This window comes from Anomaloglossus baeobatrachus, chromosome 12 (assembly GCF_048569485.1).
Source record: "Anomaloglossus baeobatrachus isolate aAnoBae1 chromosome 12, aAnoBae1.hap1, whole genome shotgun sequence".
Classification (NCBI taxonomy): Eukaryota; Metazoa; Chordata; class Amphibia; order Anura; family Aromobatidae; genus Anomaloglossus; species Anomaloglossus baeobatrachus.
The window spans coordinates 144,473,834-144,500,438 of NC_134364.1; the positions used below are offsets into that span (position 1 = coordinate 144,473,834).

Below are 26,605 nucleotides of genomic sequence, written 5' to 3' on the forward strand. Positions count from 1 at the left end.
CTGCTTCTCTGGAGGACTTGATCACAGTAGCAACGAGGATCGATGTACGCCATAAGGAACGTAGACTCGAGGTCTCTTCCTCACGCCCTAAGCATCGGGCTATTCCAGTTGTTGAGGGTCCACTACCATCTTCCTCAGCATCTGAAACATCTCCCACTCCTATGGAGTTAGGTCATACGTTCTTCAGACTACGCAAGTCTGGTCCTCCTATATGTTACGTATGTCGTCAGGCTGGGCACTATGCCAACAAGTGTCCTAGTCGTCAGGGAAACTCCCTGGCCTAGTAACCATTAGAGGGGGGTTACTAGAGACGTCTTCTGCACCCTCTAAGTGTTGTATCCCAGGTCAGCTCTCGTTATCTGAGAATACATGGCCTATTATGGCTTTTGTGGATTCCGGAGCTGACGGGATTTTTGTGTCCTCAGGATTTGTAAAGGGACACAATATTCCTTCTATCATGTTAGAGGCGCCTATTCCTGTCCGTGTTGTTAATGGAACTATGTTGTCTGACTCCATTACATTGAGGACAGTTCCCTTGCGTCTTTCCCTGTCTCAGGGTCACATAGAGGAGATTTCTTTTCTTGTTTTGCCTGAGGGTATAGACGACGTCCTTCTGGGTCTTCCATGGCTTCGTACTCATGCTCCTCACATTGACTGGGAGTCTGACAGCATTATTAGTTGGGGTTCGAAATGTCAGTCCCGATGTCTTCCCTTACCACCTAAGGTCGTTGCGGTTGCATCAACTGATCTCTCTCCCATACCTACACCCTATTTGGATTTCGCTGACGTGTTCTCCAAACAGGGTGCTGAGGTTCTTCCACCCCATAGGCCGTATGACTGTGCCATAGACCTTATCCCAGGTTCGGTTCCACCTAAAGGCAGGGTTTACCCCCTGTCGATACCTGAGTCGGAGGCCATGTCGACCTATATAAGAGAGAGCTTAGAGAAGGGGTTCATTCGTAAGTCTGTCTCTCCCGCGGGAGCTGGGTTTTTCTTTGTTCGGAAGAAAGAGGGTGATTTGCGTCCCTGCATAGATTACAGGGGTCTCAACGCAATCACAATAAAGAACAAATACCCATTACCTTTAATTTCGGAGCTCTTTGACAGACTGAGAGGAGCTCAAGTTTTTACGAAGTTGGATCTGCGGGGTGCGTATAACTTGGTACGAATTCGAAAGGGTGACGAATGGAAGACCGCTTTTAACACCCGAGACGGTCACTATGAATACCTCGTCATGCCTTTTGGGTTATGTAATGCACCCGCAGTATTTCAGGACTTCGTAAACGATGTGTTCAGGGATTTACTGTTATCCTCAGTAGTGGTGTATCTGGACGACATCCTGATTTTTTCTCCTGATCTGGAGACTCATCGTCAGGATGTCGTTCGTGTCCTTTCCCGTTTAAGGGAGCACTCATTGTTTGCTAAACTCGAGAAATGTGTATTCGAGCAGTCCTCATTGCCTTTTTTGGGTTACATTATCTCACAAGAGGGTCTGGCTATGGATCCTGCGAAGCTCTCTGCTGTCCTGCAATGGTCCGAACCTCATTCCTTGAAGGCAGTGCAACGCTTCTTAGGATTCATAAATTATTACAGGCAGTTCATACCCCATTTTTCTACTTTGGTGGCCCCTTTGGTGGCCTTGACTACGAAAGGTGCTAATCCCAAAGCCTGGTCTACTGAGACATCTCAGGCTTTTGAGGCAGTAAAAAGACACTTTTCAACTGCTCCCATTCTTCAAAGACCCGATGAGAGTAAGCCCTTCCTCTTAGAGGTTGATGCCTCTTCAGTGGGTGCTGGTGCGGTCTTGTATCAAAAGAACGGTGCAGGTAGAAAAAGGCCGTGTTTCTTCTTTGCTAAAACCTTTTCACCGGCAGAGAGAAACTATACCATTGGGGATAGGGAACTGCTCGCCTTGAGATTAGCCTTGGAGGAGTGGCGTCACTTGCTGGAAGGAGCGAAACATCCTTTCCAGGTCTATACAGACCATAAGAATCTGACGTACTTACAAACCGCTCAGCGTCTGAATCCTCGCCAAGCCCGCTGGTCCTTGTTTTTTTCCCGCTTTCACTTCTCCATCAACTATTTGTCTGGGAGTAAGAATAACAAGGCAGACGCCCTGTCTCGCTCTATGCTTTCTAACCAGGAAGAGATTGACGAACCTCGTCTTATCCTTCCCTCCAGGGTTTTTCATACGCTCTCCCCTGTGACGTTAGACCAAATCCCACCGGGCAAGACCTTTGTTCCGCCTGATCGACAGAATGATATACTGTCATGGGCCCACACCTCAAAGGTGGGTGGGCATTTTGGTATTAGGCGGACACGAGAGTTACTGGAGAGGTGGTATTGGTGGCCACACTTAGCCAGCCATGTCAAGAGATATGTCGGTTCCTGCTACTCGTGTGCTCGCAACCGTCCATTACGGCAGAGACCGGCTGGGCTCTTGCATCCTTTACCAGTGCCAGATAGACCATGGGAGGTGGTAGGCATGGACTTTGTGGGTGATCTTCCATGTTCACAGGGACATAGATTTGTGTGGGTCATTACGGACCATTTCTCCCGGATGGTTCATCTCGTACCGTTATCGAGAATCCCATCTTCCAGGGTACTAGCCAAACTATTCCTCAAGCATGTCTTTAGGCTTCACGGGATGCCAGATCGTATCATTTGTGATAGAGGCCCGCAATTTACTTCCCGTTTCTGGCGAGATCTTTGTAGCCTTCTGCAAATTGAGTTGAATCTCTCTTCGGCATACCATCCGGAGACTAATGGTTTGGTTGAACGTACCAATCAATTTATGATTATATACCTTCGACACTTTGTTGCTGAGAACCACGATAACTGGTCCTCCCTCCTACCCTGGGCAGAATTTGCCCTTAACAATTCGCTGGCTGAGGCCACTGGGCAGACACCGTTCGTACTCAATAATGGGCAACACCCTAGGGTACCGGTACCGTTTCCCGCTGCTGCACCTCCTCCTCTTGTGGCCGACTGGGCAACTAATGCCAGAGAGGTTTGGGATCGGACTCAAGAGTCGATCCAAGCAGCTAAGGACCGTATGAAGACGGTGTCCGATCGGTTTCGTCGCCCGGCTCCTGTCTTTTCTCCAGGGGACTTTGTGTGGCTCTCTGCAAAACACGTGAGACTTAGAGTGAGCTCTGTCAAATTTGCTCCTCGCTTCCTTGGTCCTTATGAGGTTCTTCGACAGGTAAATCCTGTAGTCTATCAATTGAAGTTACCTGTCCATCTTAGGATTCATGACAAATTCCATGTCTCACTGCTAAAGCCGGCTATTTTACCTCACGCTCGTGAAGTGCACTCTCCTGCCTCTGATTCCTCTCGCTCTAGCTATGAGGTACGAGCCATAGTTGGTTCTAAGATGGTTAGAGGGCGCAGGTTCTTCTTGATAGATTGGGAGGGCTATGGCCCGGAACATCGCTCTTGGGAGCCTGAGGAGGCTGTCCATGCTCCCGACTTAGTTGCCGATTACCTGCGTCGCCGGGAGGGGGGCCCTTGAGGGGGAGGTACTGTTACGGTTGCTGCGAGCACTAGAGACTATGTCCAGATTTCTTGCTACTGCACATGTGCGAGCGCTGGAGACTAAGTCCAGATTTCTTGCTACTGCACATGTGCGAGCGCTGGAGACTAAGTCCAGATTTCTTGCTACTGCACATGTGCGAGCGCTGGAGACTAAGTCCAGATTTCTTGCTACTGCACATGTGCGAGCGCCGGAGACTAAGTCCAATCTTGGAGCCATTGCACATGTGCGGGTGACATCATCGCTGACACGAGGTCACATGTCTCTGACACCTTCTATGCCGATTGGTCGCTGGTCATGTGCTTGTGACGTCTTGCTCGGTGATAGGCCAGCATGACGTCACTCCTGTCGTTCTGGCAGCAGATTGGCTCTGGTGTCCTCCATCTTGGATGAGGCACAGAGTCTATATAAGACCCTGACACACGCCGCATGGTGCTCAGTCCTCTTGGTTCATGCATATGAGTAGACGCTCTGTGCGCGTTCCTCTAGGCATTCCTCTGTCTATGCTAGGTGAGCGCTACCGGCAGGGTAGCGTTCTTATACCTTACAGCTTCGGCTGCTGTCCGTATCCTTACCTCTTAGGGGAGCGGACATAGGCAGGTGCCTGAGGCACATGGTCTGGCTGGGCCTTGTGATTCTACTCGTAGGTGGACGTTGCCGCTAGGGTAACGTTCCTTATACTGCGTCTGGCAGTTGTTCGTATCCTCGCACACTAGGGGAGCGAACAGAGGTAGGAGCTTTGTGCGGCTTACGCTGCTGTTCGTCTCTTTTGCACCACTAGAAGAGCGGACCTAGGCAGGTGCCATATCTAGGGGTTCGTGTCCTCGCACACTAGTGGAGCGAACGCAGGTAGGAGCTTTGTGCGGCTTACGCTGCTGTTCGTCTCTTTTGCACCACTAGAAGAGCGGACCTAGGTAGGTGCCATTTCGCACACATTGCCTTTGTCTCTGTGATTATTAACAGAGATCATTCCACACACCCTCCAAGTAAGGGAGGAATTGCTTTACTTACTTATTATATCCTTCTGTGAGTTAACAGAGGTATTGCACTCTGCCATAGTCTGCAGCAAAGTCTTTGCACGGTGGACCCTGACTGTCTGATACTCCTTTCGGTTATTATCAGACAGCCCCCCGTAACACCGTTCCTGTAGTCAATCTTTCACCTCTGGCACAGATCCTGTAGCATCCATTTACTGCTGCGGTCGTAACTCCTCTCTTGTCCTTGTCCCATGGCTGAGCTGGTGTGGTTGGACATGGCAGCGTCCGAAACCTGAATGCCTCCCCTATGGCCTGCTAGGTATGCTTCTGTGCCTCCCTAGTTGTTAAGCCCTGGACGGTGTCCACGAACACCAGTCCTCTACAGCTCCCCTGGATAAACCAGGCTGAGTAGTCTCCCACCGCTGCCACCAATTGTGGAGACACGGGAGTCAGTGCGTGCCCTCGTCCGCTGGCCCGGCCGCCTTTAGAAAGACAGCGTGGCCCAGGGCTCATCCCAACTGAACGCCGACTTCCTTAACTGTGGGTGGAACACTACTCAGACAACACATGGTGAGGGAATCACAATATTAAGACTTTATTTTATCCCCAAACAATTAACGGCACATAGCACATAACCAGCAAAACACACAAATGTAACAGGCAACAGAGTCTCACCCTTCCGCTGGCTCACCAGGGATTAGAATGTCCGTAGCAGAAAATTCAGAAGAAGGAGTGGGCTCAGCACCTATATAATAAAATGTAAAAAGGCTTTATTAGAATCTTATTAAAATAGTCATGTCTTGGAACACACTGTACAAAAATAATACAGGTGAAACTTTACGCGTTTCGGACTCAAGAATTAAAAACAGAAGCGTCCTTAGTCATAAGTTACCTGTTGAAAGGCCATGGATAGAATATATTGGTGTATCCAGGGTGGAGATCTAAAGCACAATAGGACGGGAGGAGTGTCTGCCACACAACTGTAGGGAGATGCAATCAAAATTCAAATCCAAATTGGTGGACACAGGAGAGCAGGGGAGAGGGGGGGGGGAGGAGGGGAGGGTAATGAAAATCAGAAATTCCCACTTATAGAATTCCATGCCATGGGTGGCATTGGCATCAGTGCCTAAAAAATCATATGTACTGGAAAAATATTCCAAAATCATTCTGAAAAATTCCAAAAAAGTGAAAAGTATGTATGCAAAATGCAAAAGAATATTTTTATTTTTATTATGTTTATTATTATGTTAATATTATTTAGGAAAAAAAATCCAAAAAACTAATAAATGAAAACCAAATAAATGAAAAAGTGAACATAAAAAATTGCATATGCGTGTGTATATATAGGTACATGCCAAAAAAAGTCGTGTATATATATATACAAAACACAACAGAATCCAAAGTTTGATAAACTTAGATGCCACAGAAATTATGTTATAAAAAATGGAAAGTTTTTTATTGTTGTTGAAATTTTTTTTTAATATATTGTTTATATATTAAAAAAAAATTGAATTCGGTATTTGAACATACCTGTAAATTTATAAAAAGGCAAAACAAAAGTGTTGTCTATAAGCGAAAAAATTCAAATGAATTATGGTAAAGTATAAAAAAAAAAAAAAAAAAAAGAATGTCCGTGCCTCAGAGCTTCAAGAGCTACTTACTCCAATCCAGCAGCACCCCGCTTTTGGTGGGCACCCACCGAGAATGGAATAACACCAGATTTAGGAAGCTGGCTGAGGTCTGCAAAGTCTGTAACCAGGTGACCAAATTGTCCCAACCTGGGTTTCTTCCTTAAGTAGTCTCTGGTGTGATGTGATATAATCCTGGCAGCCGGAGTCGAAATCCCTAGACTGCGGTTATGGTCTCCAATCGGAATCGGAGTCCCTAGATTGAAGCCATGTAGCCAAGTGATCCTCTAGTCGGAGCCAAAGTCCCTAGACCGAGTCCACAAGGCATCCTGGTTCTGATCCCCTAGCCAGCTCCTAAGAGCTTAGACTGGATCATGCAGCATCCATCAACCCTGGTGACTCCAAGAAGTCACCTTTTATAGCCATAGCCTTCCCTTAGTATATACTGTGCCCTTATCGGATTGGTTGTACAAGGTTGCTTCTCTTATTGGATGAATTTCAAGCTATATTCAAATATCCAGAGACAAGGGTGAGACAGATAAATTACATCACATCAAGCAATTCACTTAGTAATACAATGGGAAGTTCGCATAATTGAGTTATCTGGGTGTCTGGCCTTCAGTGGCCAAAACAATTACATGAGTCAACAAAAACTTCAATACTAAACTCCCAAGAGTCTTGTAGAACAATGAGGGATTATCCCTCATCTATAAACAAACTGTCTTCATGTCTGGCTGAATGTTAAGAAAGTTAACCCATTTGAGGCACTCAGAGACCATGTCGTCACACTGAGCACTTACCAGCTGTGCCTAATCCTGCTAAAGGTAGGATGTGAGGCATTACATCAAAGCCCGGAAATAACCAGGTCAGTAAAACAAGTTGAAATAGCACCTGTCCCCACACACATAATAGAGCATGCCTCTATACAAATCACTCGTCAGACCACACTTGGAGTATTGTGTGCAATTTTGGGCGCCGGTGCTCAAGAAAGACATTACTGAACTTGAAAGGGTTCAGAGGCGGGCTACTAAAATAATAAATGGAGTGGGTGCACTACAATACCCAGAAAGGTTATCAAAATTAGGTCTATTTACTCTAGAAAAGAGAAGACTTAGGGGAGACCTAATAAATATGTACAAATATATCAGAGGGCCATATAGAGATCTCTCCCACGATCTGTTTGTACCAAGGACTATGACAAGAACAAGGGGGCATTCTCTACGATTGGAGTAAATAAATTCCTACATCAGCATAGAAGAGGGTTCTTCACGGTAAGAGCAGTGAGGCTCTGGAACTCTCTTCCTGAGGAAGTGGTGATGGCCACTCACTGAATGAATTTAAGAGAGGAATGGAGGCTTTTCTTGATAGCAAAAGTATAGAAGGTTATAAATAGCATAATCTTACAGGTAGATAGAAGAGCGACCAAGATTATTAGAGGAATGGGTGGGCTGCAATACCAAGACAGGTTATTAAACTTGGGGTTATTTAGTTTGGAAAAACAAAGGCTTAGGGGCGATCTAATCACAATGTATAAATATATGAGGGGACAGTACAGAGACCTTTCCAAAGATCTCTTTACACCTAGGCCTGCGACTGGAACACGGGGGTATCCGCTACGTCTCGAGGAAAGAAGGTTTAATCATAACCACAGAGGAGGATTCTTTACTGTACGAGCAGTGAGACTATGGAACTCTCTGCCGCATGATGTTGTAATGAGTGATTCACTACTAGCATTTGAGCAGAGCCTGGACGCCTTTCTTGAAAGATATAATATTGCCAGTTGTGTATTTTAGATTTTATGACAGGGTGTTGATCCAGGGAACTAGTCTGATTGCCGGATGTGGAGTCAGGAAGGAAGTTTTTTCCCCATTGGAGCTTATTTGACACATTGGGTTTTTTTTGCCTTCCTCTGGATCAACATGTTAAGCTACGGGTTGAACTAGATGGACTTAGAGTCTTCCTTCAACCTTAAAAACTATGAAACTATGATGGTGACAGATCGGCGGTGGAAATATTCACTTACTCAAATGAAATCGCATACACTAGAGTAGTAGTAAATCAATTCTCATACATTTACCCACCAAAATACAATGTTTATCAAGAGTGAATAAATGTTTTTTTGAAAATAACTCAAGCCCTCAGTGGACTGTCAGCAATGCGCATGTCCCAGCAACGCAGGTAAACAGGTAACGATGAATACATGAATTACCACGGAGGACCGATCAGCGCGTATGTATGTATCATTTGGAAACTGCCTCATATCACAATATTGGCAAGTAATCCCACCTAATAAGCATATAAGATGGACTTAAACATACACAGAAAATTAGTATACAAGATGACCAAAAAATGAGAGATAAACAGAATAGCCAAAACATGGCACCTGTCTTAGCACACTCTAAGCATCGAACAAAAACTGGAGGACAAAGTGTAAAGTGCAAATATATGTTTAATAGAGATCAACTGGCAAAGAATGATCAGCAGCAAAACAGGCCGGCAGGGAAAAGATGAATGTACAAGATACAAATACGTATGGGGCACAAATAGAAAAAATGACTGACAGGCTGGGTCAGAATTTAGTACATATAAAATGGACAAGGCATCCTACACACATAGAGCATGATGTGAAGTTTTGACAATTGTTACACATAGACAGGTCATAAAAACCAGCACTAGATAAGTACCATGATAAGAGTGTGTACTCTGAGGTAACAGAGATACATTCAGCATATAAAACTAAAATAGGATCCAAATATCACTAGTAAACATTGCTTAATACAGGTGCTGGTAAGAGGCAAACTCTGCAATGATAGAGTAACATAGTCAAACAAAGTCAAAGCTTGTAGTAAAATATACAGGTTTAGCCACCAAAAGGGTGCGAAATGGATGCCAATGGTCAGTCAGATTGAATATAAAGACATAAATAAATAAAGAGCCCAGCCAGTTAGGTAGACATACCCATGAAAGTGCACAATGCAGGCCTGAAAAACAGCAGAGCGGACCCCCGGAGAGAGCCCCGACGTATACGTTTCACAATCTCAGTTGTAGGATCATTTCATCAGGGGGAGGTGGCTCAGAAAATTACTTTAAACATGGTAGGAAGAGAATAATCATATTGTAAAAGTTAGATCAACCTGTAGATCAGATTCGGGTTGAAAAGCGCAGGTTGTCCGGGTACATCACATACACATCCCAATGTATTTGCTCAACACTAATACCCTGTGGAGCAAGTTCAATATTTACTGATGAAAGCAAATATAACTTTATAGCACCATTTTATCGACAGATTGCCTGCAATACAGATATCTAAAAACCTGGTAGCATAAATGCACAGATCTGTATCACAGCGCATACTGCCACAATCCATCGTACAAATCCTAGACAACCAGCCCACTTATACACTTATTAGATGAAAATGTCTTTATATTAAAGTATCTAAACCAAATACCCACTTATGAATATATAAGAAACAACACAAAGCAAGTTTGGTCATGAAGAGAAATAACAACTGTAAAGCAAGTTCGATGTCCACCAGATGTAAGTATATTGTTGTAAACTTATACTAGCAGTAAATTGCCGGCAACACATACAGTATATGTGGTCACCTGGCAGCGAAAATAAACAGGTCAGAGTCAAGCCACACACTACCATACTTGATACAATTCTTGAGGACCAGACAATATGTACATAAATCGGTTGATAAAAGGTTTTATCTTTTAGCATTCGTCCTGCTGGTGGTCTATAATTGATATATTGTATTCAACAATGGTGGTGTCAGATAGAATGCTATACTTTTAAGTACAATATGGTTTATGGTTTGCAGTAACGGATTACACATATGTTCTGCATCCTAACCTGGATTTATTATTGTATGGTACATCTAGTATAGTTGTATTCTGGATTTTGGTGTCAGGTTCCTAACATGGAACTATGTATTGGGGTGTTTGTTGAGTATTCATATTTTAAATGTTTTTAACCCTTTCACTGTCTTGTGTGGATTCTATGTATGCATACATTTTGTACCAATAAAATTATTTTTTTGAATTGAACAAAATCGCATTGGTTGATCCCTATATACAGCAACTCTTTTTCTTCAGTTTGAATTACTCCCAATTTTGCTGATGATGATCCCAATAGGGGAAATGTGCCCCCTTATTCTATAAGGGCTGTACTGTGAGGATATTATACTGTGTGTGTAGGGAATGTACTTTGGGTACATTGGACTGTGTCTGGGGGAATGTACTGTGGGGACATTATACTGTGTGTCGCGGGGCTTTACGGTGAGGACATCATACTTTGTGTGTGTGTGTGTGGAATATACTGTGGGGATATCATACAATGTGTAGGGGAAATTTACTGTAAGGACATTATACTGTGTGTGGGGGGAATGTACTGTGAGGACATCATAATGTGTGTGGGGAGGAATGTAGTGTGAGGCCATTATACTGTGTTTGGGGGTAATATACTGTGAGGACATTATACTGTGTTTTGAGGGAATGTACTGTGAGGACATTATACTGTGTGTGTGGGGAATGTACTGTGGGGACATTTTGCTGTGTGTGTGGGGGGAATGTACTATGGGGACATTATACTGTGTGGGGGGAATGTATTGTGAGGAGATCATACAATGTGTAAGGCGAATGTACTTTGAGGACATTATACTGTGTGTAGGGAATATACTGTTGGGACATTATACTGTGTGTAGGGAATGTACTTTGGGAACATTATACTGTGTGTGGGGGAATGTACTGTGAGGACATCGTACTGTGTGGGGGAATGTACTGTGAGGACATTATACTGTGTGTGGAGGAATGTACTGTGAGGACTTCGTACTGTGTGTGGGGAGAATGTACTGTGGGGACATCATACTGTGTGTGGGGGGAATGTCCTGTGGGACATTATACAATGTGTAAGGGGAATGTACTGTGAGGACATTATACTGTGTGTGGCGGAATGTACTGTGAGGACTTCATACTGTGTGTGGGGAGAATGTACTGTGGGGTCATCATACTGTGTGTTGGGGAATGTGCTGTGGGGACATTATACTGTGTAGGGAATTTTGTAAACAAAGAGGACAAAGAAGAAAAAAGGGCACAATTATGTATGCAAAAAAATGTAAATTTTATTGAGCAATAAAAATACAGTATATCCAAATAGTTAATGTCAATGTGAAAAAAATATATTTAAAAAAATTGAAGGAATGGGGTCATATTGGTATAGGTGGACTAGAGAATAAAAAGGGACATAATATCACATGACAAAAACCACGCCATCACTATGCAATACATGAGACTATATATAACATGGATCAGAATTTAATGTTCAATATATTTCATACATTTTCATAACATCAATAGATCGATGAAATCGTAAAATGTAAAGGATGCCAAAATATGTAAGGAGTTTTCTTCTCAGTGTACACATAATTTAGCCATATAAACAAGATCAAAGACCAAAGGGAAAAATTCTGTATCATTTTAGTGACAAATTATTATAATTCCCTTATATATGGATTCGTGACTGGAACAACTCCATCAGCAATATTCAAAAAATGTATGTGTCCAAGAAAAAACACATACACATCAGAGTCCAAATCCCACAAAATTCAATTTTTATTAAACATATATGTAAACACACAATTGTATAAAATTATGAAATTCATCAATCAAAAGGTATAAGGAGGACCTCTACCTAAAATCCACCCCCCACAACCGTATTTGTATGTGTCCGGATAATACAACCTCTCATAAGTATATGTTATTGTGAAGGGCAGACAGAATAAGTAAATCCCAGATCTTATTGTATAGTTACAGAGAGATCTGCTGCCACTAGTTTTTTATATATGCAGCTCCCAAATAGTCCAGGGTAAATGCCATATCCTGCAGGATCATTCAATCAATCTAAGCAACATGTTCAAGGCTTACCCATATTGTGGACAAAGATAGGAACACCGGACACAAAACAGTGGGGGGAAGGAATGCAGCTCCCAGTCCCGGACGCGTGTCGCTATCGCTTCTTCAGCAGGATGGAGGCAGGGGCGGAAGAGCATTCGTTCCCCAATTGTCCATGTTAAATACCCATGTGTTTATTAATTAAGCTCCAGGTGATGCGCGCGTGTCAGTGCGGCGCACGCGCGGTGAACAGCCTCCAGTATTCATGTAAAACCAATCACAGCACTCCAACCCCAATGCGCAGACTCAGGGAGAAATCTCCCAGTGACGTCACCGGGCATGCGCATTAGGTAAACAGAGGCCGTGAGGTGTCTACACCCAAGGAGAACTGTCAGAGAGCGCATGCTCAGACACGCCCACATCATCAGGAGCTTTGCAGTGGCTAGACGCAACACAAGCCACATCACGAATCCGTTCAGAGACACCCAATATATACTGACCAACAGGTACAAAGTAAACAGAAAACATATATATATATTCTTTCCCTATAAGAATTGCAATGGGAAAAAGGCCGCATAAGCTAAATAGACATAGTATATCAAAATCGTATACAAATTCCTGCATAAAGGTTGATCTTACAATTGTGTCAGGGGGATCATTCACAAAGGAGTCACGAGGGACACAGTTCCATCCCACAAAAAACTATAAAGTTCCCCCTATTTTAAAGAGGGAAGGGGAAAAGAGGAGGAGGAGACATACAGAGGGGTTATCTTAGAGCCAGACACACTCTGAGAGAACAGCTCCTATACAATTCAGCCAATGTAAGGAAAGACAGAAACAAAGGTAATGAGATTAGATTTATATCTACATTTAATTGCCAGTGGGACAAAATGAGAGCCTGTCTGAAAAGACATTGGGCGATTTTGAAGACCGATAAGATCTTGGCCCAGAATGTCTCTGAGATTCCCTTGATGACACCTCGACATGGGAAAAATCTCAGGGACATTCTGGTTGACAGTCATTATGTGGCACCTGTGACTAATCCATTTCTTGTAAATGAACCAACTAGGAGGAAAGGCTGTTTTACATGTGGAGATTGTCTGGCTTGTAGAGATCATAATCTAATTTCGGGAGTTGACTTCCGATCGGCCGATGGCAGCAGGTATTTTAAAATTCAGAAGTATATAACTTGTAAAAGCTCCTTCGTTATATATCTTGCAACATGTCCTTGCCCGAAGCTGTACGTTGGACTGACATCCAGGCAGCTTTGGATAAGGACAAGGGAGCATGTTCGGGATATTCGTAACTCGAAGCAAGTTGTTGATGACACCACCCTCAGGACGATCCCGAGGCATTTCAAGACATTTCATGGCTGTGATGCCTCGGGGTTGAAACTGAAGGGTATTGACATTTTACAATGTGGTGATTGGAAGAGGCAATTGGCACAGGTAGAGTGTCGTTGGATTGTCACTCTGGGCACAATGACGCCAAATGGGCTAAATGAAAAACTTAGCTTTGCCCCATTTTTATAGAAGGTCAGGAGTAGTTGATTTGTTTGTTGTTTTGTGATTCATTTTTAATTGTGTCTGTTTTGTTCTCTTGTTTTTAAAGTGATTTATTTTGTACCTGTTGGTCAGTATATATTGGGTGGCTCTGAACGGATTCGTGATGTGGCTTGTGTTGCGTCTAGCCACCGCAAAGCTCCTGATGATGTGGGTGTGTCTGAGCATGCGCTCTCTGACAGTTCTCCTTGGGTGTAGACACCTCACGGCCTCCGTTTACCTAATGCGCATGCCCGGTGACGTCACTGGGAGATTTCTCCCTGAGTCTGCGCATTGGGGTTGGAGTGCTGTGGTTGGTTTTACATGAATACTGGAGGCTGTTCACCGCGCGTGCGCCGCACTGACACGCGCGCATCACCTGGAGCTTAATTAATAAACACATGGGTATTTAACATGGACAATTGGGGAACAAACACACTTCCGCCCCTGCCTCCATCCTGCTGAAGAAGCGATAGTGACACGCGTCCGGGACTGGGAGCTGCATTCCTTCCCCCCACTGTTTTGTGTCCGGTGTTCCTATCTTTGTCCACAATATGGGTAAAGGTCCAGTCACACTAAGCAACTTACCAGCGATCCCAACAACGATAGGGATCGCTGGTAAGTTGCTAGGAGGTTGCTGGTGAGTTGTCACACTGCGACGCTCCAGCGATCCCACCAGCAACCTGACCTGGCAGGGATCGCTGGAGCGTGGCTACACGAGTTGCTGGTGAGCTCACCAGCAACCAGTGACCAGCCCCCAGTCTCCTAGTTACAGCACACATCAGGTTAATTAACCCGATGTGTGCTGCAGCTAAATGTGCACAGAGCAGGGAGCAGCGCACACTGAGCGCTGGCTCCTTGCTCTCCTAGTTACAGCACACATCGGGTTAATTGCCTGATGTGTGCTGCAGCTACATGTGCACAGAGCAGGAGCCGGCAGCACAGGCAGTGAGAGCGGAGGAGGCTGGTATCAAAGGTAAATATCGGGTAACCAAGGACAGGGCTTCTTGGTTACCCGATGTTTACATTAGTTACCAGCCTCAGCAGAAGCCGGCTCCTGCTCACTGCACATTAGTTGTTGCTGTCTCGCTGTCACACACAGCGATCTGTGCTTCACAGCGGGACAGCAACAACTAAAAAATGGCCCAGGACATTCAGCAACAACCAACGACCTCACAGCAGGGGCCAGGTTGTTGCTGGATGTCACACACAGCAACATCGCTAGCAACGTCACAAAAGTTGTTCGTTACCAGCGATGTTGCTAGCGATGTTGCTTAGTGTGACGGGGCCTTAAGCCTTGAACATGTTGCTTAGATTGATTGAATGATCTTACAGGATATGGCATTTACCCTGGACTATTTGGGAGCTGCATATATAAAAAACTAGTGGCAGCAGATCTCTCTGTAACTATACAATAAGATCTGGGATTTACTTATTCTGTCTGCCCTTCACAATAACATATACTTATGAGAGGTTGTATTATCCGGACACATACAAATACGGTTGTGGGGGGTGGATTTTAGGTAGAGGTCCTCCTTATACCTTTTGATTGATGAATTTCATAATTTTATACAATTGTGTGTTTACATATATGTTTAATAAAAATTGAATTTTATGGAATTTGTACTCTGATGTGTATGTGTTTTTTCTTGGACACATACATTTTTTGAACATAATTTAGCCATGTATTTTTTGATTACAATGTGTGGGAATGTACTGTGAGGATACTATACTGTATGTGGGGGAATGTACTGTGAGGACATTTTGCTGTGCGTGGGAGGAATGTACTGTGGGACATTATACTGTGTGGGAGGAATGTACTGTGGGGACATTATACTGTCTGTGGGATGAATGTACTGTGAGGACATCATACAATGTGTAAGTGGAATGTACTGTGAGGAGATTATACTGAGTGTTGGGGGAATGTACTGTGAGGACATCATACTGCATGTGTGCCGCCCCGTGCTCGGCAGCAGCTGAGCCACTCGGGCCCAGACCTTCAGGGGGTGGCTCGAGGGTCTCCGGACCCGGGGGTCCCACGGTCACTCCGATCTAAAAGGGGTTGGCGGTATGGGGACGTAGGTCTACTGCCGGAGCCGTGTTTAAGTTCGTGACACCACCCACGGGATGTGGTGAAGATGGACACCACTTCTGCAGTTACGGGGCACCCAGGGGAGATGTTGCGCAGAAAGTTGTTAACCCCTCCATGGGTAGGGATGGTGGCCCCGGGACCCGTTGGGGGAGTTGGGCGGTGCAGGGAGATGGGCGGCCGGAGGGCACTGATGTACTCACTATTAGTAAACACACGAGTCTCTGGTAAACCAAGGTGATGGTGGTCGGTGCATGCAGCCAGTTGCAGTCTGGTCCCCCACCCTGTTGGTGGTCTCTGCCTTTCTCCTGCACCTATTTTGTGATGGTGGACTACCTGCGCTTGCAACTTCAGGAGTCCGCTCCCCGACTTGTGGTTGCCTGAGGAGCCCTTTGCCCGCAGACGCTGGCCCGTGGGATCTCTCTGGACCTAGCTTCAGGGTCTGAGTACCCCCCTTTGGGCTCCGGTTTCCGAGTTGGTTCCCCGGGTCGGTACCGGCGGGCCACTACCCTGTCCCGGTCCACCACAGTTCCACCGAGCCGTCTTCCCAGCTCCTGCAGCCAGAGGCCTCCATCTGCCTCCTAGCCAAAGGTGCCCGGGCTCCTACCCTGGCACCTGTCAGTCTGCTACAGGCCTGTCACATAGGCCTGACCTCCTCCACTTAACTTTCAAACTGATCTACTGTCTTTTCCCGCCTCAGGCCATCCGAACTCCTCGGTGGGCGTGTCCAACCACCTGGCTCCGCCCCCTGGTGTGTTCATCAAGCACTGAGGGGGGTTACTAGGTTTTAAAATGTTTGGCTGCTGTCACCTTGTTAGGGGACTGGTGTAGTGCAGGGCCCTATCTGTGACTACCTGGCCCGGCCAGGGCATCACACTCCCCCTTGGTTAACCACAGACTGTCCGCGGGCTGTCCGACCACCACCGTTTATTTTTCTTTAACTGGAAAAAGATAAAAATAACATATTTACAAGCATAATAACATTTGCACAATCTTTAAGCATGTTTGGTTTTCTTCCCTTACGGGAGGCACGTTACTTAAACGTTGCATAACATTTTTATTAACCGGGAACGGGACGGGAACGGGTCCTTTTCATTTTTGCCCACCCAAGCAAACCTAAACCTTGATGCTGCCTCTAAAAACAGGTCAGCACCCCTTTTCCCCAGTCCAGGAAACAGGTTTGTGTCCGGGTGTTGCCCACACAGGCCGGGTAATAAGTTCCTTACCCGGCAGTCTCTCAGAGTCCCCACGTCCAGGGGACCCCTGACCCCGAGGGTTGTCACCGGTCTGCATGGTGACAGGACCTCGGCCTACAATTTTCCACAGGCCCTTCCTCCAACCAGCCTCTCCGGAGACTGCAGGACTGTGAAAGGGTGGTCCAGTGACTATTTACAAGGCCCAATAGTTTTTGGGTTGGCCTGCCAGTTCTCAGCCTTGTCTTTTTTTATTAAATGGGGTAAAAGCAAACGGGAAGTCAACAAAGTCCCAATGGGGACGGGAAAGCTGGTAGCCAAAACCACTACCCTATTCAACTTTCCTCTTCATCCTCGGGGGACTGTATGGCGGGGGAGGGGAATGGGTGTGCCTCCGGTCACTGCGGCTCACCCTCCTCTTCACATCAAGGGAAAACTATCCCCTTTCCCCGCAATGCCGGGTGTACGTAACCAGCTCACCAGGCTCCAGGTCCCGGTCCAGGTGGCCGTTCGGCAGATGGGGATAAACGTCCCTCCGGGACACAAAGATTTCCGCATCCAGGTCCGGCTCGAAGATGAACCTCCATCCATGTAGGGGGTCGAAATGCCGGATCTGGCCTTCATGCGTCGGGCCCCGCACCCGAAAGGTGGCATTGCGGAGGTTGTCCTTCTCTCTGATGGTACGGGACAGCACCTCCGCCTTCCTCTTTTCCCGGGCCGCAATCTCCCGGCCCAGCTGGCGCTGCTGCCGCTCCCAATATGGAGCGTCCTCCTGCTCCAGCCCACTCTGCGCGGGGGTCAGGCCCAGCCGGAGCTCCCCTGTGCTGGCTACGACTGGCACCTTCTGCATTGGGGAACCCGCTGTGTCGTGGCCTGCTCGCCTACCTCCCAGCGGCAACCCCGCAACGCCCCAGCCGAGGCTTGAAACCTGGGAGAGGACAGCTTTAAACGCTGGGCTGGCTTCCGGTCAACGGCCACCTCCATCTTGGCCAGGCGGACTGCCGGGGCGTAGGTCAACTGGGGCGCGGTCACTTCCCAGACCGATGGGTCCACACCGGGGCCGGGCATCCGCCGGAGATGAATCCTCTTCGGGGACGGTGTCGGTGTGGCGACGGGCTGACCGCCGGCGGCCTCTGCAGGCGGGTCCTCGCGGGCTGGTGGAATGGGCTCCACTGCCGTGTTAGTGGCAGCGGACCGAGTGGGGAAGCAGCGGAAACCGGTACGGGTGGCGAGGGAAACAATATAGAGGGCAGGGACAGACTGGGTCCCTCAGCCGCATTGGCCGGTCCCTCGGGGACATAGGGGCGTGGGTCGCTTACCCGCTCCTCTATGGTTGCCTCCACTTCGCATGCTCGCACGGCCGCGGCCAACTCCTCCATCTTGGCCATCCACCGTTCCATCAGGAAGTGCGCCTGGACCTGTATGCGGCGGCACATCAGCTTCGACCCACGCCGCTGTTCCGGGCGCGGACTCCGGGGCTACGGGCTTGCTAGATGGGTCAGCCATGTCGCGCTCTTGGGGTCCAGGAACCAGAAGGGCGGCGGGGTCCTGGAGTCCCTGCCTTTTATCTGCTCGGTCACATGTCACAGAATCTTCACCCGCCCTCCCTTGGTCTTTTTGCGGCACTTCTCTCTCCGGCTGGTAAGTTTCGTTTTTCGACTTCCGGGTCTGCTTTCCGGCCGTGTTCCCAGGGGGCGGGGCTTCAGCTTACGTGCTCTTTTCGCGGGGAAGAAGACTCTGGCGGGAATCTTCGCGCCAAAAGATGGCAGCAAGATGGCGGATTTTGAAAACTTTACAACGGATCACCGCTGACTTCACTTCAAGTCGCTCTTCCACAAGGTAAGTGGATGGGTAAGTATCCTGTTTATTGACTCCAGGAAATTGGGGTGCGACGCCCCGTGCTCGGCGGCAGCCGAGACGCTCGGGTCCGGACCTTCAGTGGATGGCTCGAGGGTCTCCGGGCCCGGGGGTCCCACGGTCACTCCAATCTAAAAATGGATGGCGGTATGGGGACGTAGGTGTACGGCCGGAGCCGTGTTTAAGTTTGTGACGCCACCCATGAGATGTGGTGAAGGTGGACACCACCGCTGCAGTTACAGGGCACCCGGGGGAGATGTTGCTCAGCAAGTTATTAACCCCTCCGTGGGTAGGGATGGTGGCCCCGGGACCCGTTGGGGAAGTTGGGCGGTGCAGGGAGATGGGCGGCCGGAGGGCACTCATGTACTCACTATTAGTAAACACACGAGTCTATGGTAAACCAAGGTGATGGTGGTCGGTGCCCGCAGCCGGCTGCAGTCTGGTCCCCCACCCGGTTGGTGGTCTCTGCATTTCTCCTGCACCTATTTTGTGATGGTGGACTACCTGCGCTTGCAACTTCAGGAGTCCGCTCCCCAGCTTGTGGTTGCCTGAGGAGCCCTTTGCCCGCAGACGCTGGCCCGTGGGATCTCTCTGCCGTGGCGGTGGCTTTCTATCCCCCTCGTTGGGCTGTTGCCTTCAGTCGGGACTTTGGGTGGGACAGGACCTATAGTCCTGGCTGCAGTCAATTAATTAGTTAGCCCCCAGTAGCTTCTGGACCTAGCTTCAGGGTCTGAGTACCCCCCTTTGTGCTCCGGTTTCCGAGTCCGTTCCCCGGGTCGGTACCGGCAGGCCACTACCCTGTCCCGATCCACCACGGTTCCACCGAGCCGTCTTCCCGGCTCCTGCAGGCAGAAGCCTCCATCTGCCTCCTAGCCAAAGGTGCCCGGGCTCCTACCCTGGCACCTGTCAGTCTGCTACAGGCCTGTCACACAGGCCTGACCTCCTCTACTGAACTCTCAATCTGATCTACTGTCTTTTCCCGCCTCAGGCCATCCGAACTCATCGGTGGGCGTGTCCAACCACCTGGCTCCGCCCCCTGGTGTGTCCATCAAGCACTGAGGGGGGTGACTAGGTTTTAAAATGTTTGGCTGCTGTCACCTTGATAGGGCCCCGCACTACACCAGTCCCCTATCTGTGACTACCTGGCCCGGCCAGGGCATCACACATGTGGGGGAATATACTGTGAAGACATCATACTGCATGTGGAGGAGTGTACTGTGAGGACATCATACTGTGTGTGGGAAGAATGTGCTGTGGGGCATCACACTGTGTGTGGGGGGAATGTACTGTGGGGACATCATACTGTGTGTTGGGGGAATGTGCTGTGTGGACATCATACTGTGTTTTGGGAGAATGTACTGTGGGGACATTATACTGTGTGTGGGGAGAATGTACTGTGGGGATATCATAATGTCTGTGGGGGAATGTATTGTGGGGACATCATAATGTGTGAGGGTGGAATGTACTGTGAGGACCCCATTCTGAGTGGTGGGTATATTATATTGGGGAAGTTCTACTGAAGCTCCTAGAGAGGATGGAGGGATTGGAGTAGCTTGATTGTGGAGTCAGGAATTTCTTGCTGTTGTATGGTTGTCCTATTTAGAGGTGAGTCGTTACTCATATTTAGGTGTGGAGATAAATGTTTCTTTGCTGAGTTTCTTCAGCTTTTGCAAAACTACAAGTAGTGTGCTCTGAGAATTTGCAGCTGGGATGTTATTATGAGAGTAGAGGTTTGAGGAACCCTTGTTAGGAGGCTTTAGTGGGTAGTAAATCTGTAACAAGAAACGTGTGCACTGGTCCTTTTGCCCTTTTTGTATGTACAGTTCCACCGTCGATTCCTGACTGCTCAAGTGACAGCCATGGACAAGAAGGAGGAAGCATCCGGCTGCAATGTGCAGTGAAGGAAGGGATCCCGACACCAATCATACGTTGGGAGAAAATGTCACCTGGTATTCAGCATCTGATCAGCACCCAGGAAGGTGAGGGTAATGGATGCGTCATCCAGAGCAACGTGCTGCCTGCTTGACATCTATGCCTGCACCGAGCTGTAATATACTGTGTGTGATCACCATATGGCAATGTCACATGTATCCATCACTTGTTGCTAGTACATTTGACCATCACTTTGTGTAGCCACCTATGTAAGCACCACATGTAGCTATCGCAGCTGTGTCTCCTGTGAGCTGCTGTCATTTGTGCAGTTTCCATGCACTTTTTGAGTTGTTCCTTGAACCCATTCTTTGGCGGACTGCTGTCCAGGACAAGGTGCAATGATGTGGGTAAGGCTGACCATATTATTGTCTCTACAGATTATCACGCCTTCACTACTCTGAAGAACATCTCATCAGAGACTTCAGGCCTCTACCGCTGTACCGTCAGTAACCAGCTGGGATCCACCACATGTGCTGTGGAGATGCACATACGTGTCGGTGTGTATTCATGCAGAGTGGACGCTTACAATCACTAGTGTAAATTCCGTTTATCAATCACATTGAGAATCCTTCTACTCTTTCTATGTACGTAGCCAAACACAACTAATATAACAAGTGTCAGGAATTCTTATGAGAAGACCCCACACCTTCTCTCAGGCACCGTTAGATCTTCCAAGAAGACATGATCCCAGTGAACCTCGTAGTCCACCAAGGCTTAAGGGTGGGGTATATCGTCGAGGTTACGTTAGTGACGCACATCCGGCGCCGTTAGTGACATCGCATGTGTGACACCAATGAACGACGATCAACGAGCGCAAAAACGTGAAAAATCGTTCGTTGACACGTTGTTCATTTCCTTAATATCGTTGCTGCTGCAGGTACGATGTTGTTCGTCGTTCCTGCGGCAGCACACATCGCTATGTGTGACACCGCAGGAACGAGGAACATCTCCTTACCTGCGTCCATCGGCAAGGAAGGAAGGAGGTAGGCGGCATGTTCCGGCCGCTCATCTCCGCCCCTCCTCTACTATTGGACAGCTGCCGTGTGACGTGGCTGTGACGCCGCACGAACCGCCCCCTTAGAAAGGAGGAGGATCGCCGGCCAGAGGGACGTTGCAGGGAAGGTAAGTCCGTGTGATGGGTGTTAGCGATGTTGTGCGCCACGGGCAACGATTTGCCCGTGACGCACAACTGACGGAGGCGGGTACGCTCGCTAGCTATATCGGTACCGATATCGCAGCGTGTAAAGTACCCTTTTCTCTCAGAAGAAGTCTTGGAAGATTTTGGAGTGGCCACTAATGGCCCTACTAGAAAGCTATAGAAAGTCTGTGGTTGGTGTAATGTCCACACGGTATAAGGAATCCACAAGAGTAAATTCTAACTGTACTTTATTCTTCTGCATCTCTGCAGCATACAGCATAACAGTAAATCAGCATGGTCTAAACTGAAGCTAAAAGCCTCCTATCCACCTCTCTTCCTGTCCCTACCCACAATTCCCCAGATCTGTTTTTTCTTAAATAGAGAGATATAATCATTGTACTTTACGTCTGTACCGCCCAGCGGCCTCAGCTGCGGGCGCCGAGCCGCTCAAATCCGTGCTCGCGTTCTACGGGTGATGGCTCGAGCCTCTCACGGACCCGGGGGTCACGTCGCTCTGCAAGGGGGTTGGCGTTACACACGGGGAATGCGGGTGTTTGGTTTTGGGATGATTGTTCGTGACGCCACCCACGGGTTGTGGTGATGGTGTACACCACCACTGCGGTGAAGGTACGGGAACTCCCGGGAGCGGTGTAGTGGCGCAGCTAGGTGTTGACCGCTCCGTGGGTAGGGGATGTTGGTCCCGGGGCTTGGTCGGGCTGTGGGCAGGGGTGCAGGGTGCAGTGTTGCGGTGCAGTGCGGTGTGGTGCCTGATGGCACTGTTGTACTCACGATTAAACCACACAGAGTCACTGTTAAACCAAACGGAGGGATGGACGGGGCCTGCAGCCGGCTGCAGCTTCCAAGTCGGGTTGGCAATGTCCGCATTTCTCCTGCACCTGTGTTTGTAGTGTGACCACTGTGCCTGGGCACTGGTGGTCCGCTCCTCGGCGTGTATGTGTCGTAGGAGCCCCTGTTGCCCGCAGACACTGGCCCTTGGATCTCTGGCCTCTGGCGGTGGCTACTATCCGGACGGGTTTGGCTATTGCCTTCAAATGGGACTTTGGTGGGAATGAACCCCTGAGGTCCAGACTGCAATCAGGTAATTCGACTATGGTGGTGGCATATAGCCTAGTCGGGGTCTGAGTACCCTGCCTGGTGCTCCGGTATTGAGTTAGCTCCCCGGTTCGGTTGCATAGCATAGGTGCATCCCTGGGCACTGGTTCGGTTGGCTTGCTGGTGGATGTCTCCGTCTCTCTTTCTTCCACGGGTTGTGGAAACGTTATCACGGGAACAATCACCACGCCATTCTGCATAGGCCAGTCTGCTGGAAAGTCGCCCATTACGGTGTGAATCACTTCCTTCTTCTTTTCCCCATTTGGCACGGAAGCTGGAGTCCCATCTACCAGCCTTAGGGGGTCTGGGCATCTCTTCAGGTGGTCCGTGGAAATGGTAGCCGTGGTCTTCCCCTGGTCGCGACTGATCAGATAAGTCTTTTCATTTTCCCATTCAGTGGGTTGTACGACATAGGGGGTCCTCTCCCACTGGTCGTCGAGCTTATGTGTCCTTCTCTTGCGCTTTAGCACCACATCCCCAGGTACAAAGGGGGCAGCCGGAGCCTGCCTGTTGAAGCGCTGCTCTTGTTTTTCTCGGCTCTGGCGCAGATTCCTTTCCACATTTTCTTGGATCTGTCGATACTGCGTCTGTCGCTTGGCATCCTAGTGGTTAGTGGAGGAGAGAGCTTCGGGTGCTTCTATGTCCATCTCCAGGTCTACGGGCAGCCGCCCCGGTCGGGCTCTCATTAGATATGCCGGCGTGCACTTGGTGGAACTGCAGGGGATGTTATTGTACATATCCACCAGGTCAGGCAACTTCTTGGGCCACAGGTTCCTTCCTCCAGCGCTAGCGTCTTCAGGAGGTTCAGGACCAGGTGATTCATTTTCTCACACATCCCATTAGTCTGGGCATGGCATGGCGTAGTCCGGATCTTCTTACACCCATACAAGTGACAGAACTCCTGGAACACCTCCGCTTCAAATGCCGAGCCCTGGTCTGTAAACACCCTTTCCGGGTAGCCGTGCGGTCGACAGAAGTATGCCTGGAAGGCTCTAGCTGCGGTAAGGCCCATCAGATCATTAACTGGGACAACCACCATGAACCTGTAGTAATGGTCCACGATGGTCAGGGCATATGTGTACCCACTTCGGCTGGGCGTGAGCTTGACGTGGTCCAGGGCAACCAACTCCAATTGCTGGTGGGTGATGATCGGCTGTAGGGGGCCTTCTGGCTGGCCTCATCTCGCCTTCTCAGGGTGCAGGGGTCACAGTCTCGACACCAGGCCTCCACAGACTCCTGCATCCCACTCCAGTAGAACCGCTCTCTCAACAACATCTCCAGTTTCTTCCAACCGAAGTGTCCTGCTCCATCGTGGTAGGCCTTCAGGACCCTGGGTACACTAGCTTGGGGAACCACCACTTGGCGAACCTTCTCATGGGTCTTTGGATTGATCATTTCCCGGCACAGCTTCATCCCCTGATGCAGGTGCAGCCGGTTTCTCTCCTTCCACAACCTTTGGGCTTCTAAGGGGGCCGCGGGATCCATCCGGGAGGAGCCCTGCGCGATCATGGCTTTAACCAGCTGGACCGCAGGTTCCTGATTCTGGGCTTCCTTCCACCCCTGACCGGGCAGCAGGTCAAGGTTCACCTGCTGTTGGTTAACGCAGGGCTTCTCATCCTGGGGCCGATGGAAGGCGGGTAGCTCAATTTCTTCAAGGTCGTCGTTCTCCACACCGTCATCAGGTAAGTGCGGCATTCGGGACAGCGCATCTGCATTGGTGTTCTTGCAGCCGGCCCTGTACTTGATAGTGAAATCGAAGTTGGACAGTCGAGCCATCCACCGCTGCTCCAGGGCACCCAGCTTGGCCGTGTTTAGATGTGTCAATGGATTGTAGTCCGTGTAGGCAGTAAACTTCGCCGCTGCAAGGTAATGCTTGAACCTTTCAGTTATTGCCCACACAAGGGCTAAGAACTCCAGCTTGAAGGAACTGTAATTTTCGGGGTTCCGTTCCGTCGGCCGAAGCTTAGGCTAGCGTAGGCGATCACCCTTTCCTTCCCATCCTGCACCTGGGACAGGACCGCGCCCAGGCCCACATTACTGGCGTCGGTATAGAGGACGAACGGGAGACCGTAGTCCGGGTAGGCCAGGATTTCTTCGCCCGTCAAGGCTGACTTCAACTGGTGGAGGGACTCCTCATGTTTCTCACTCCAGACAAACGGAGGGCCGGGGGCTCTCCCATTCTTGGTCTGTCCCACGAGGAGGTCTTGCATGGGCGTGGCCATCTTTGTGTACCCCTTGATGAAACGGCGGTAGTAGCCCACCAGGCCCAGGAACTGTTTGACTTCTCTCACCGTGGTCGGTCGTGGCCAGCTCTAGATGTCAGCAATCTTCTCCGGATCCGGGGTTATGCCTTCGGCGCTCAACACATGTCCGAGGTATTGCACTTTGGGTTTCAGCAGATGGCACTTGGACAGTTGCAACTTCATCCCGTACTTGGAGAGGGCTGCGAACACTTCGGCCAGGTGCTCCAGGTGGGCCTCATACTGTTACGCCCGGGTGGTGGATCCTCTGGGCCGTGCACCGGACTCCCCCAGCGAAGCAACACAGAGCTAACCCCTATACAGGGACTGTCCGGTCACCCCACCAGAGGGCCTAGGTGCACGGTTGCCGGAGCACTAAGCGGGATAAGGTCAGAGTCCTTTCCGGAAGCTGGAATGAGGAAGTCCCTGGGGACAAAGAGTTCCTGGTGCCAGGTGTGATGACGGTGCCCGGGTACCGGTGGCAGGTAGAGACGTCAGACGTGAGCAGAGTCCAACCGGTAGAGGAGGCTGAGGTCACCAGGTGAAGCCGAGGGTAGAAGGCAGGTTCAGACTGCAGAAGATGGTGGCGTCTCAGCTGACAGTCCCCGTAGGACCACTCGGACAGGTTATGGTCAGGACCAGGTTTGCTTGGTAGAACTGGTTCTGTGGAAGACATAAAGCGAGAACGAGGCACAGCAAAGGGGACCTGAACTCCTAGCTACAGAACTCGTAGAACAGGCGACGCCCTAGAGGCAGGAAGCTCCTAATATACCTGACCCTGACTGATGGAAAATCCTGTTTAGGAGTACTGGGTCTTTAAGAGGAGGTCAGTGACCGCGCGCGTGCCCTAATGCGCATGCGTGATGCCCGGGTGCCGGAGGCCAGAGCAGGGAGCAGTGCCGAGGATGCAGGGGAGACAGACAGGGTGTCCTGGGTCGCAGAGGAGCGCCGGGAGCCCGGGAGCCTGGAGGGTGCCGAAGAGGACGTGTGGCTGGAGGCAGGGAACCCGGGGACCGGAGCGGTGAGTGGGGAACGGCGTCGGGGCCCGGGGAGCGTGACAGTACCCCCCCCACGCCCCTCTCCCCGCAACCGGGACAAGAAGGCACGAATCAGAGGAGTACCCACATTCTCCCGAGGTTCCCAGGACCTGTCTTCGGGACCGTAACCCGCCCAGTCGACCAGGAAGTACTGCCTACCCCTGACTGTCTTCATGGCCACAATATCTCTTACCGCATAGATGTCATCCTCAGCAATGGGTGCAGGATGAATACCGGTGTCAGCGGAGAAAGGACCAAGGACCACAGGTTTCAGCAAGGAAACGTGGAAGGAGTTGGGTATCCGCATAGTGGTTGGAAGCTGCAGCTTATAGGACACCTCATTAATCTTCCTGATGACCTTGAAGGGACCGATGTACCGCGGACCCAGCTTGTACGACGGTATCTTGAGTCGGACGTACTTGGAGGCAAGCCAG

At 49.2% G+C, this 26,605-nt stretch overlaps 1 protein-coding gene across 1 annotated transcript in view; it reads left to right on the plus strand.

Annotated features, from left to right (window-relative positions):
- LOC142257827 (immunoglobulin superfamily member 11-like) overlaps positions 1 to 26,605 on the plus strand; it is a 107,060-nt gene that overhangs the window by 23,410 nt on the left and 57,045 nt on the right. Inside the window, exons 4-5 of the mRNA XM_075330063.1 lie at positions 20,535 to 20,690; positions 21,021 to 21,140. Of these exons, the coding sequence (XP_075186178.1) occupies positions 20,535 to 20,690; positions 21,021 to 21,140 (276 nt within the window). The remainder of the gene's footprint in view (positions 1 to 20,534; positions 20,691 to 21,020; positions 21,141 to 26,605) is intronic.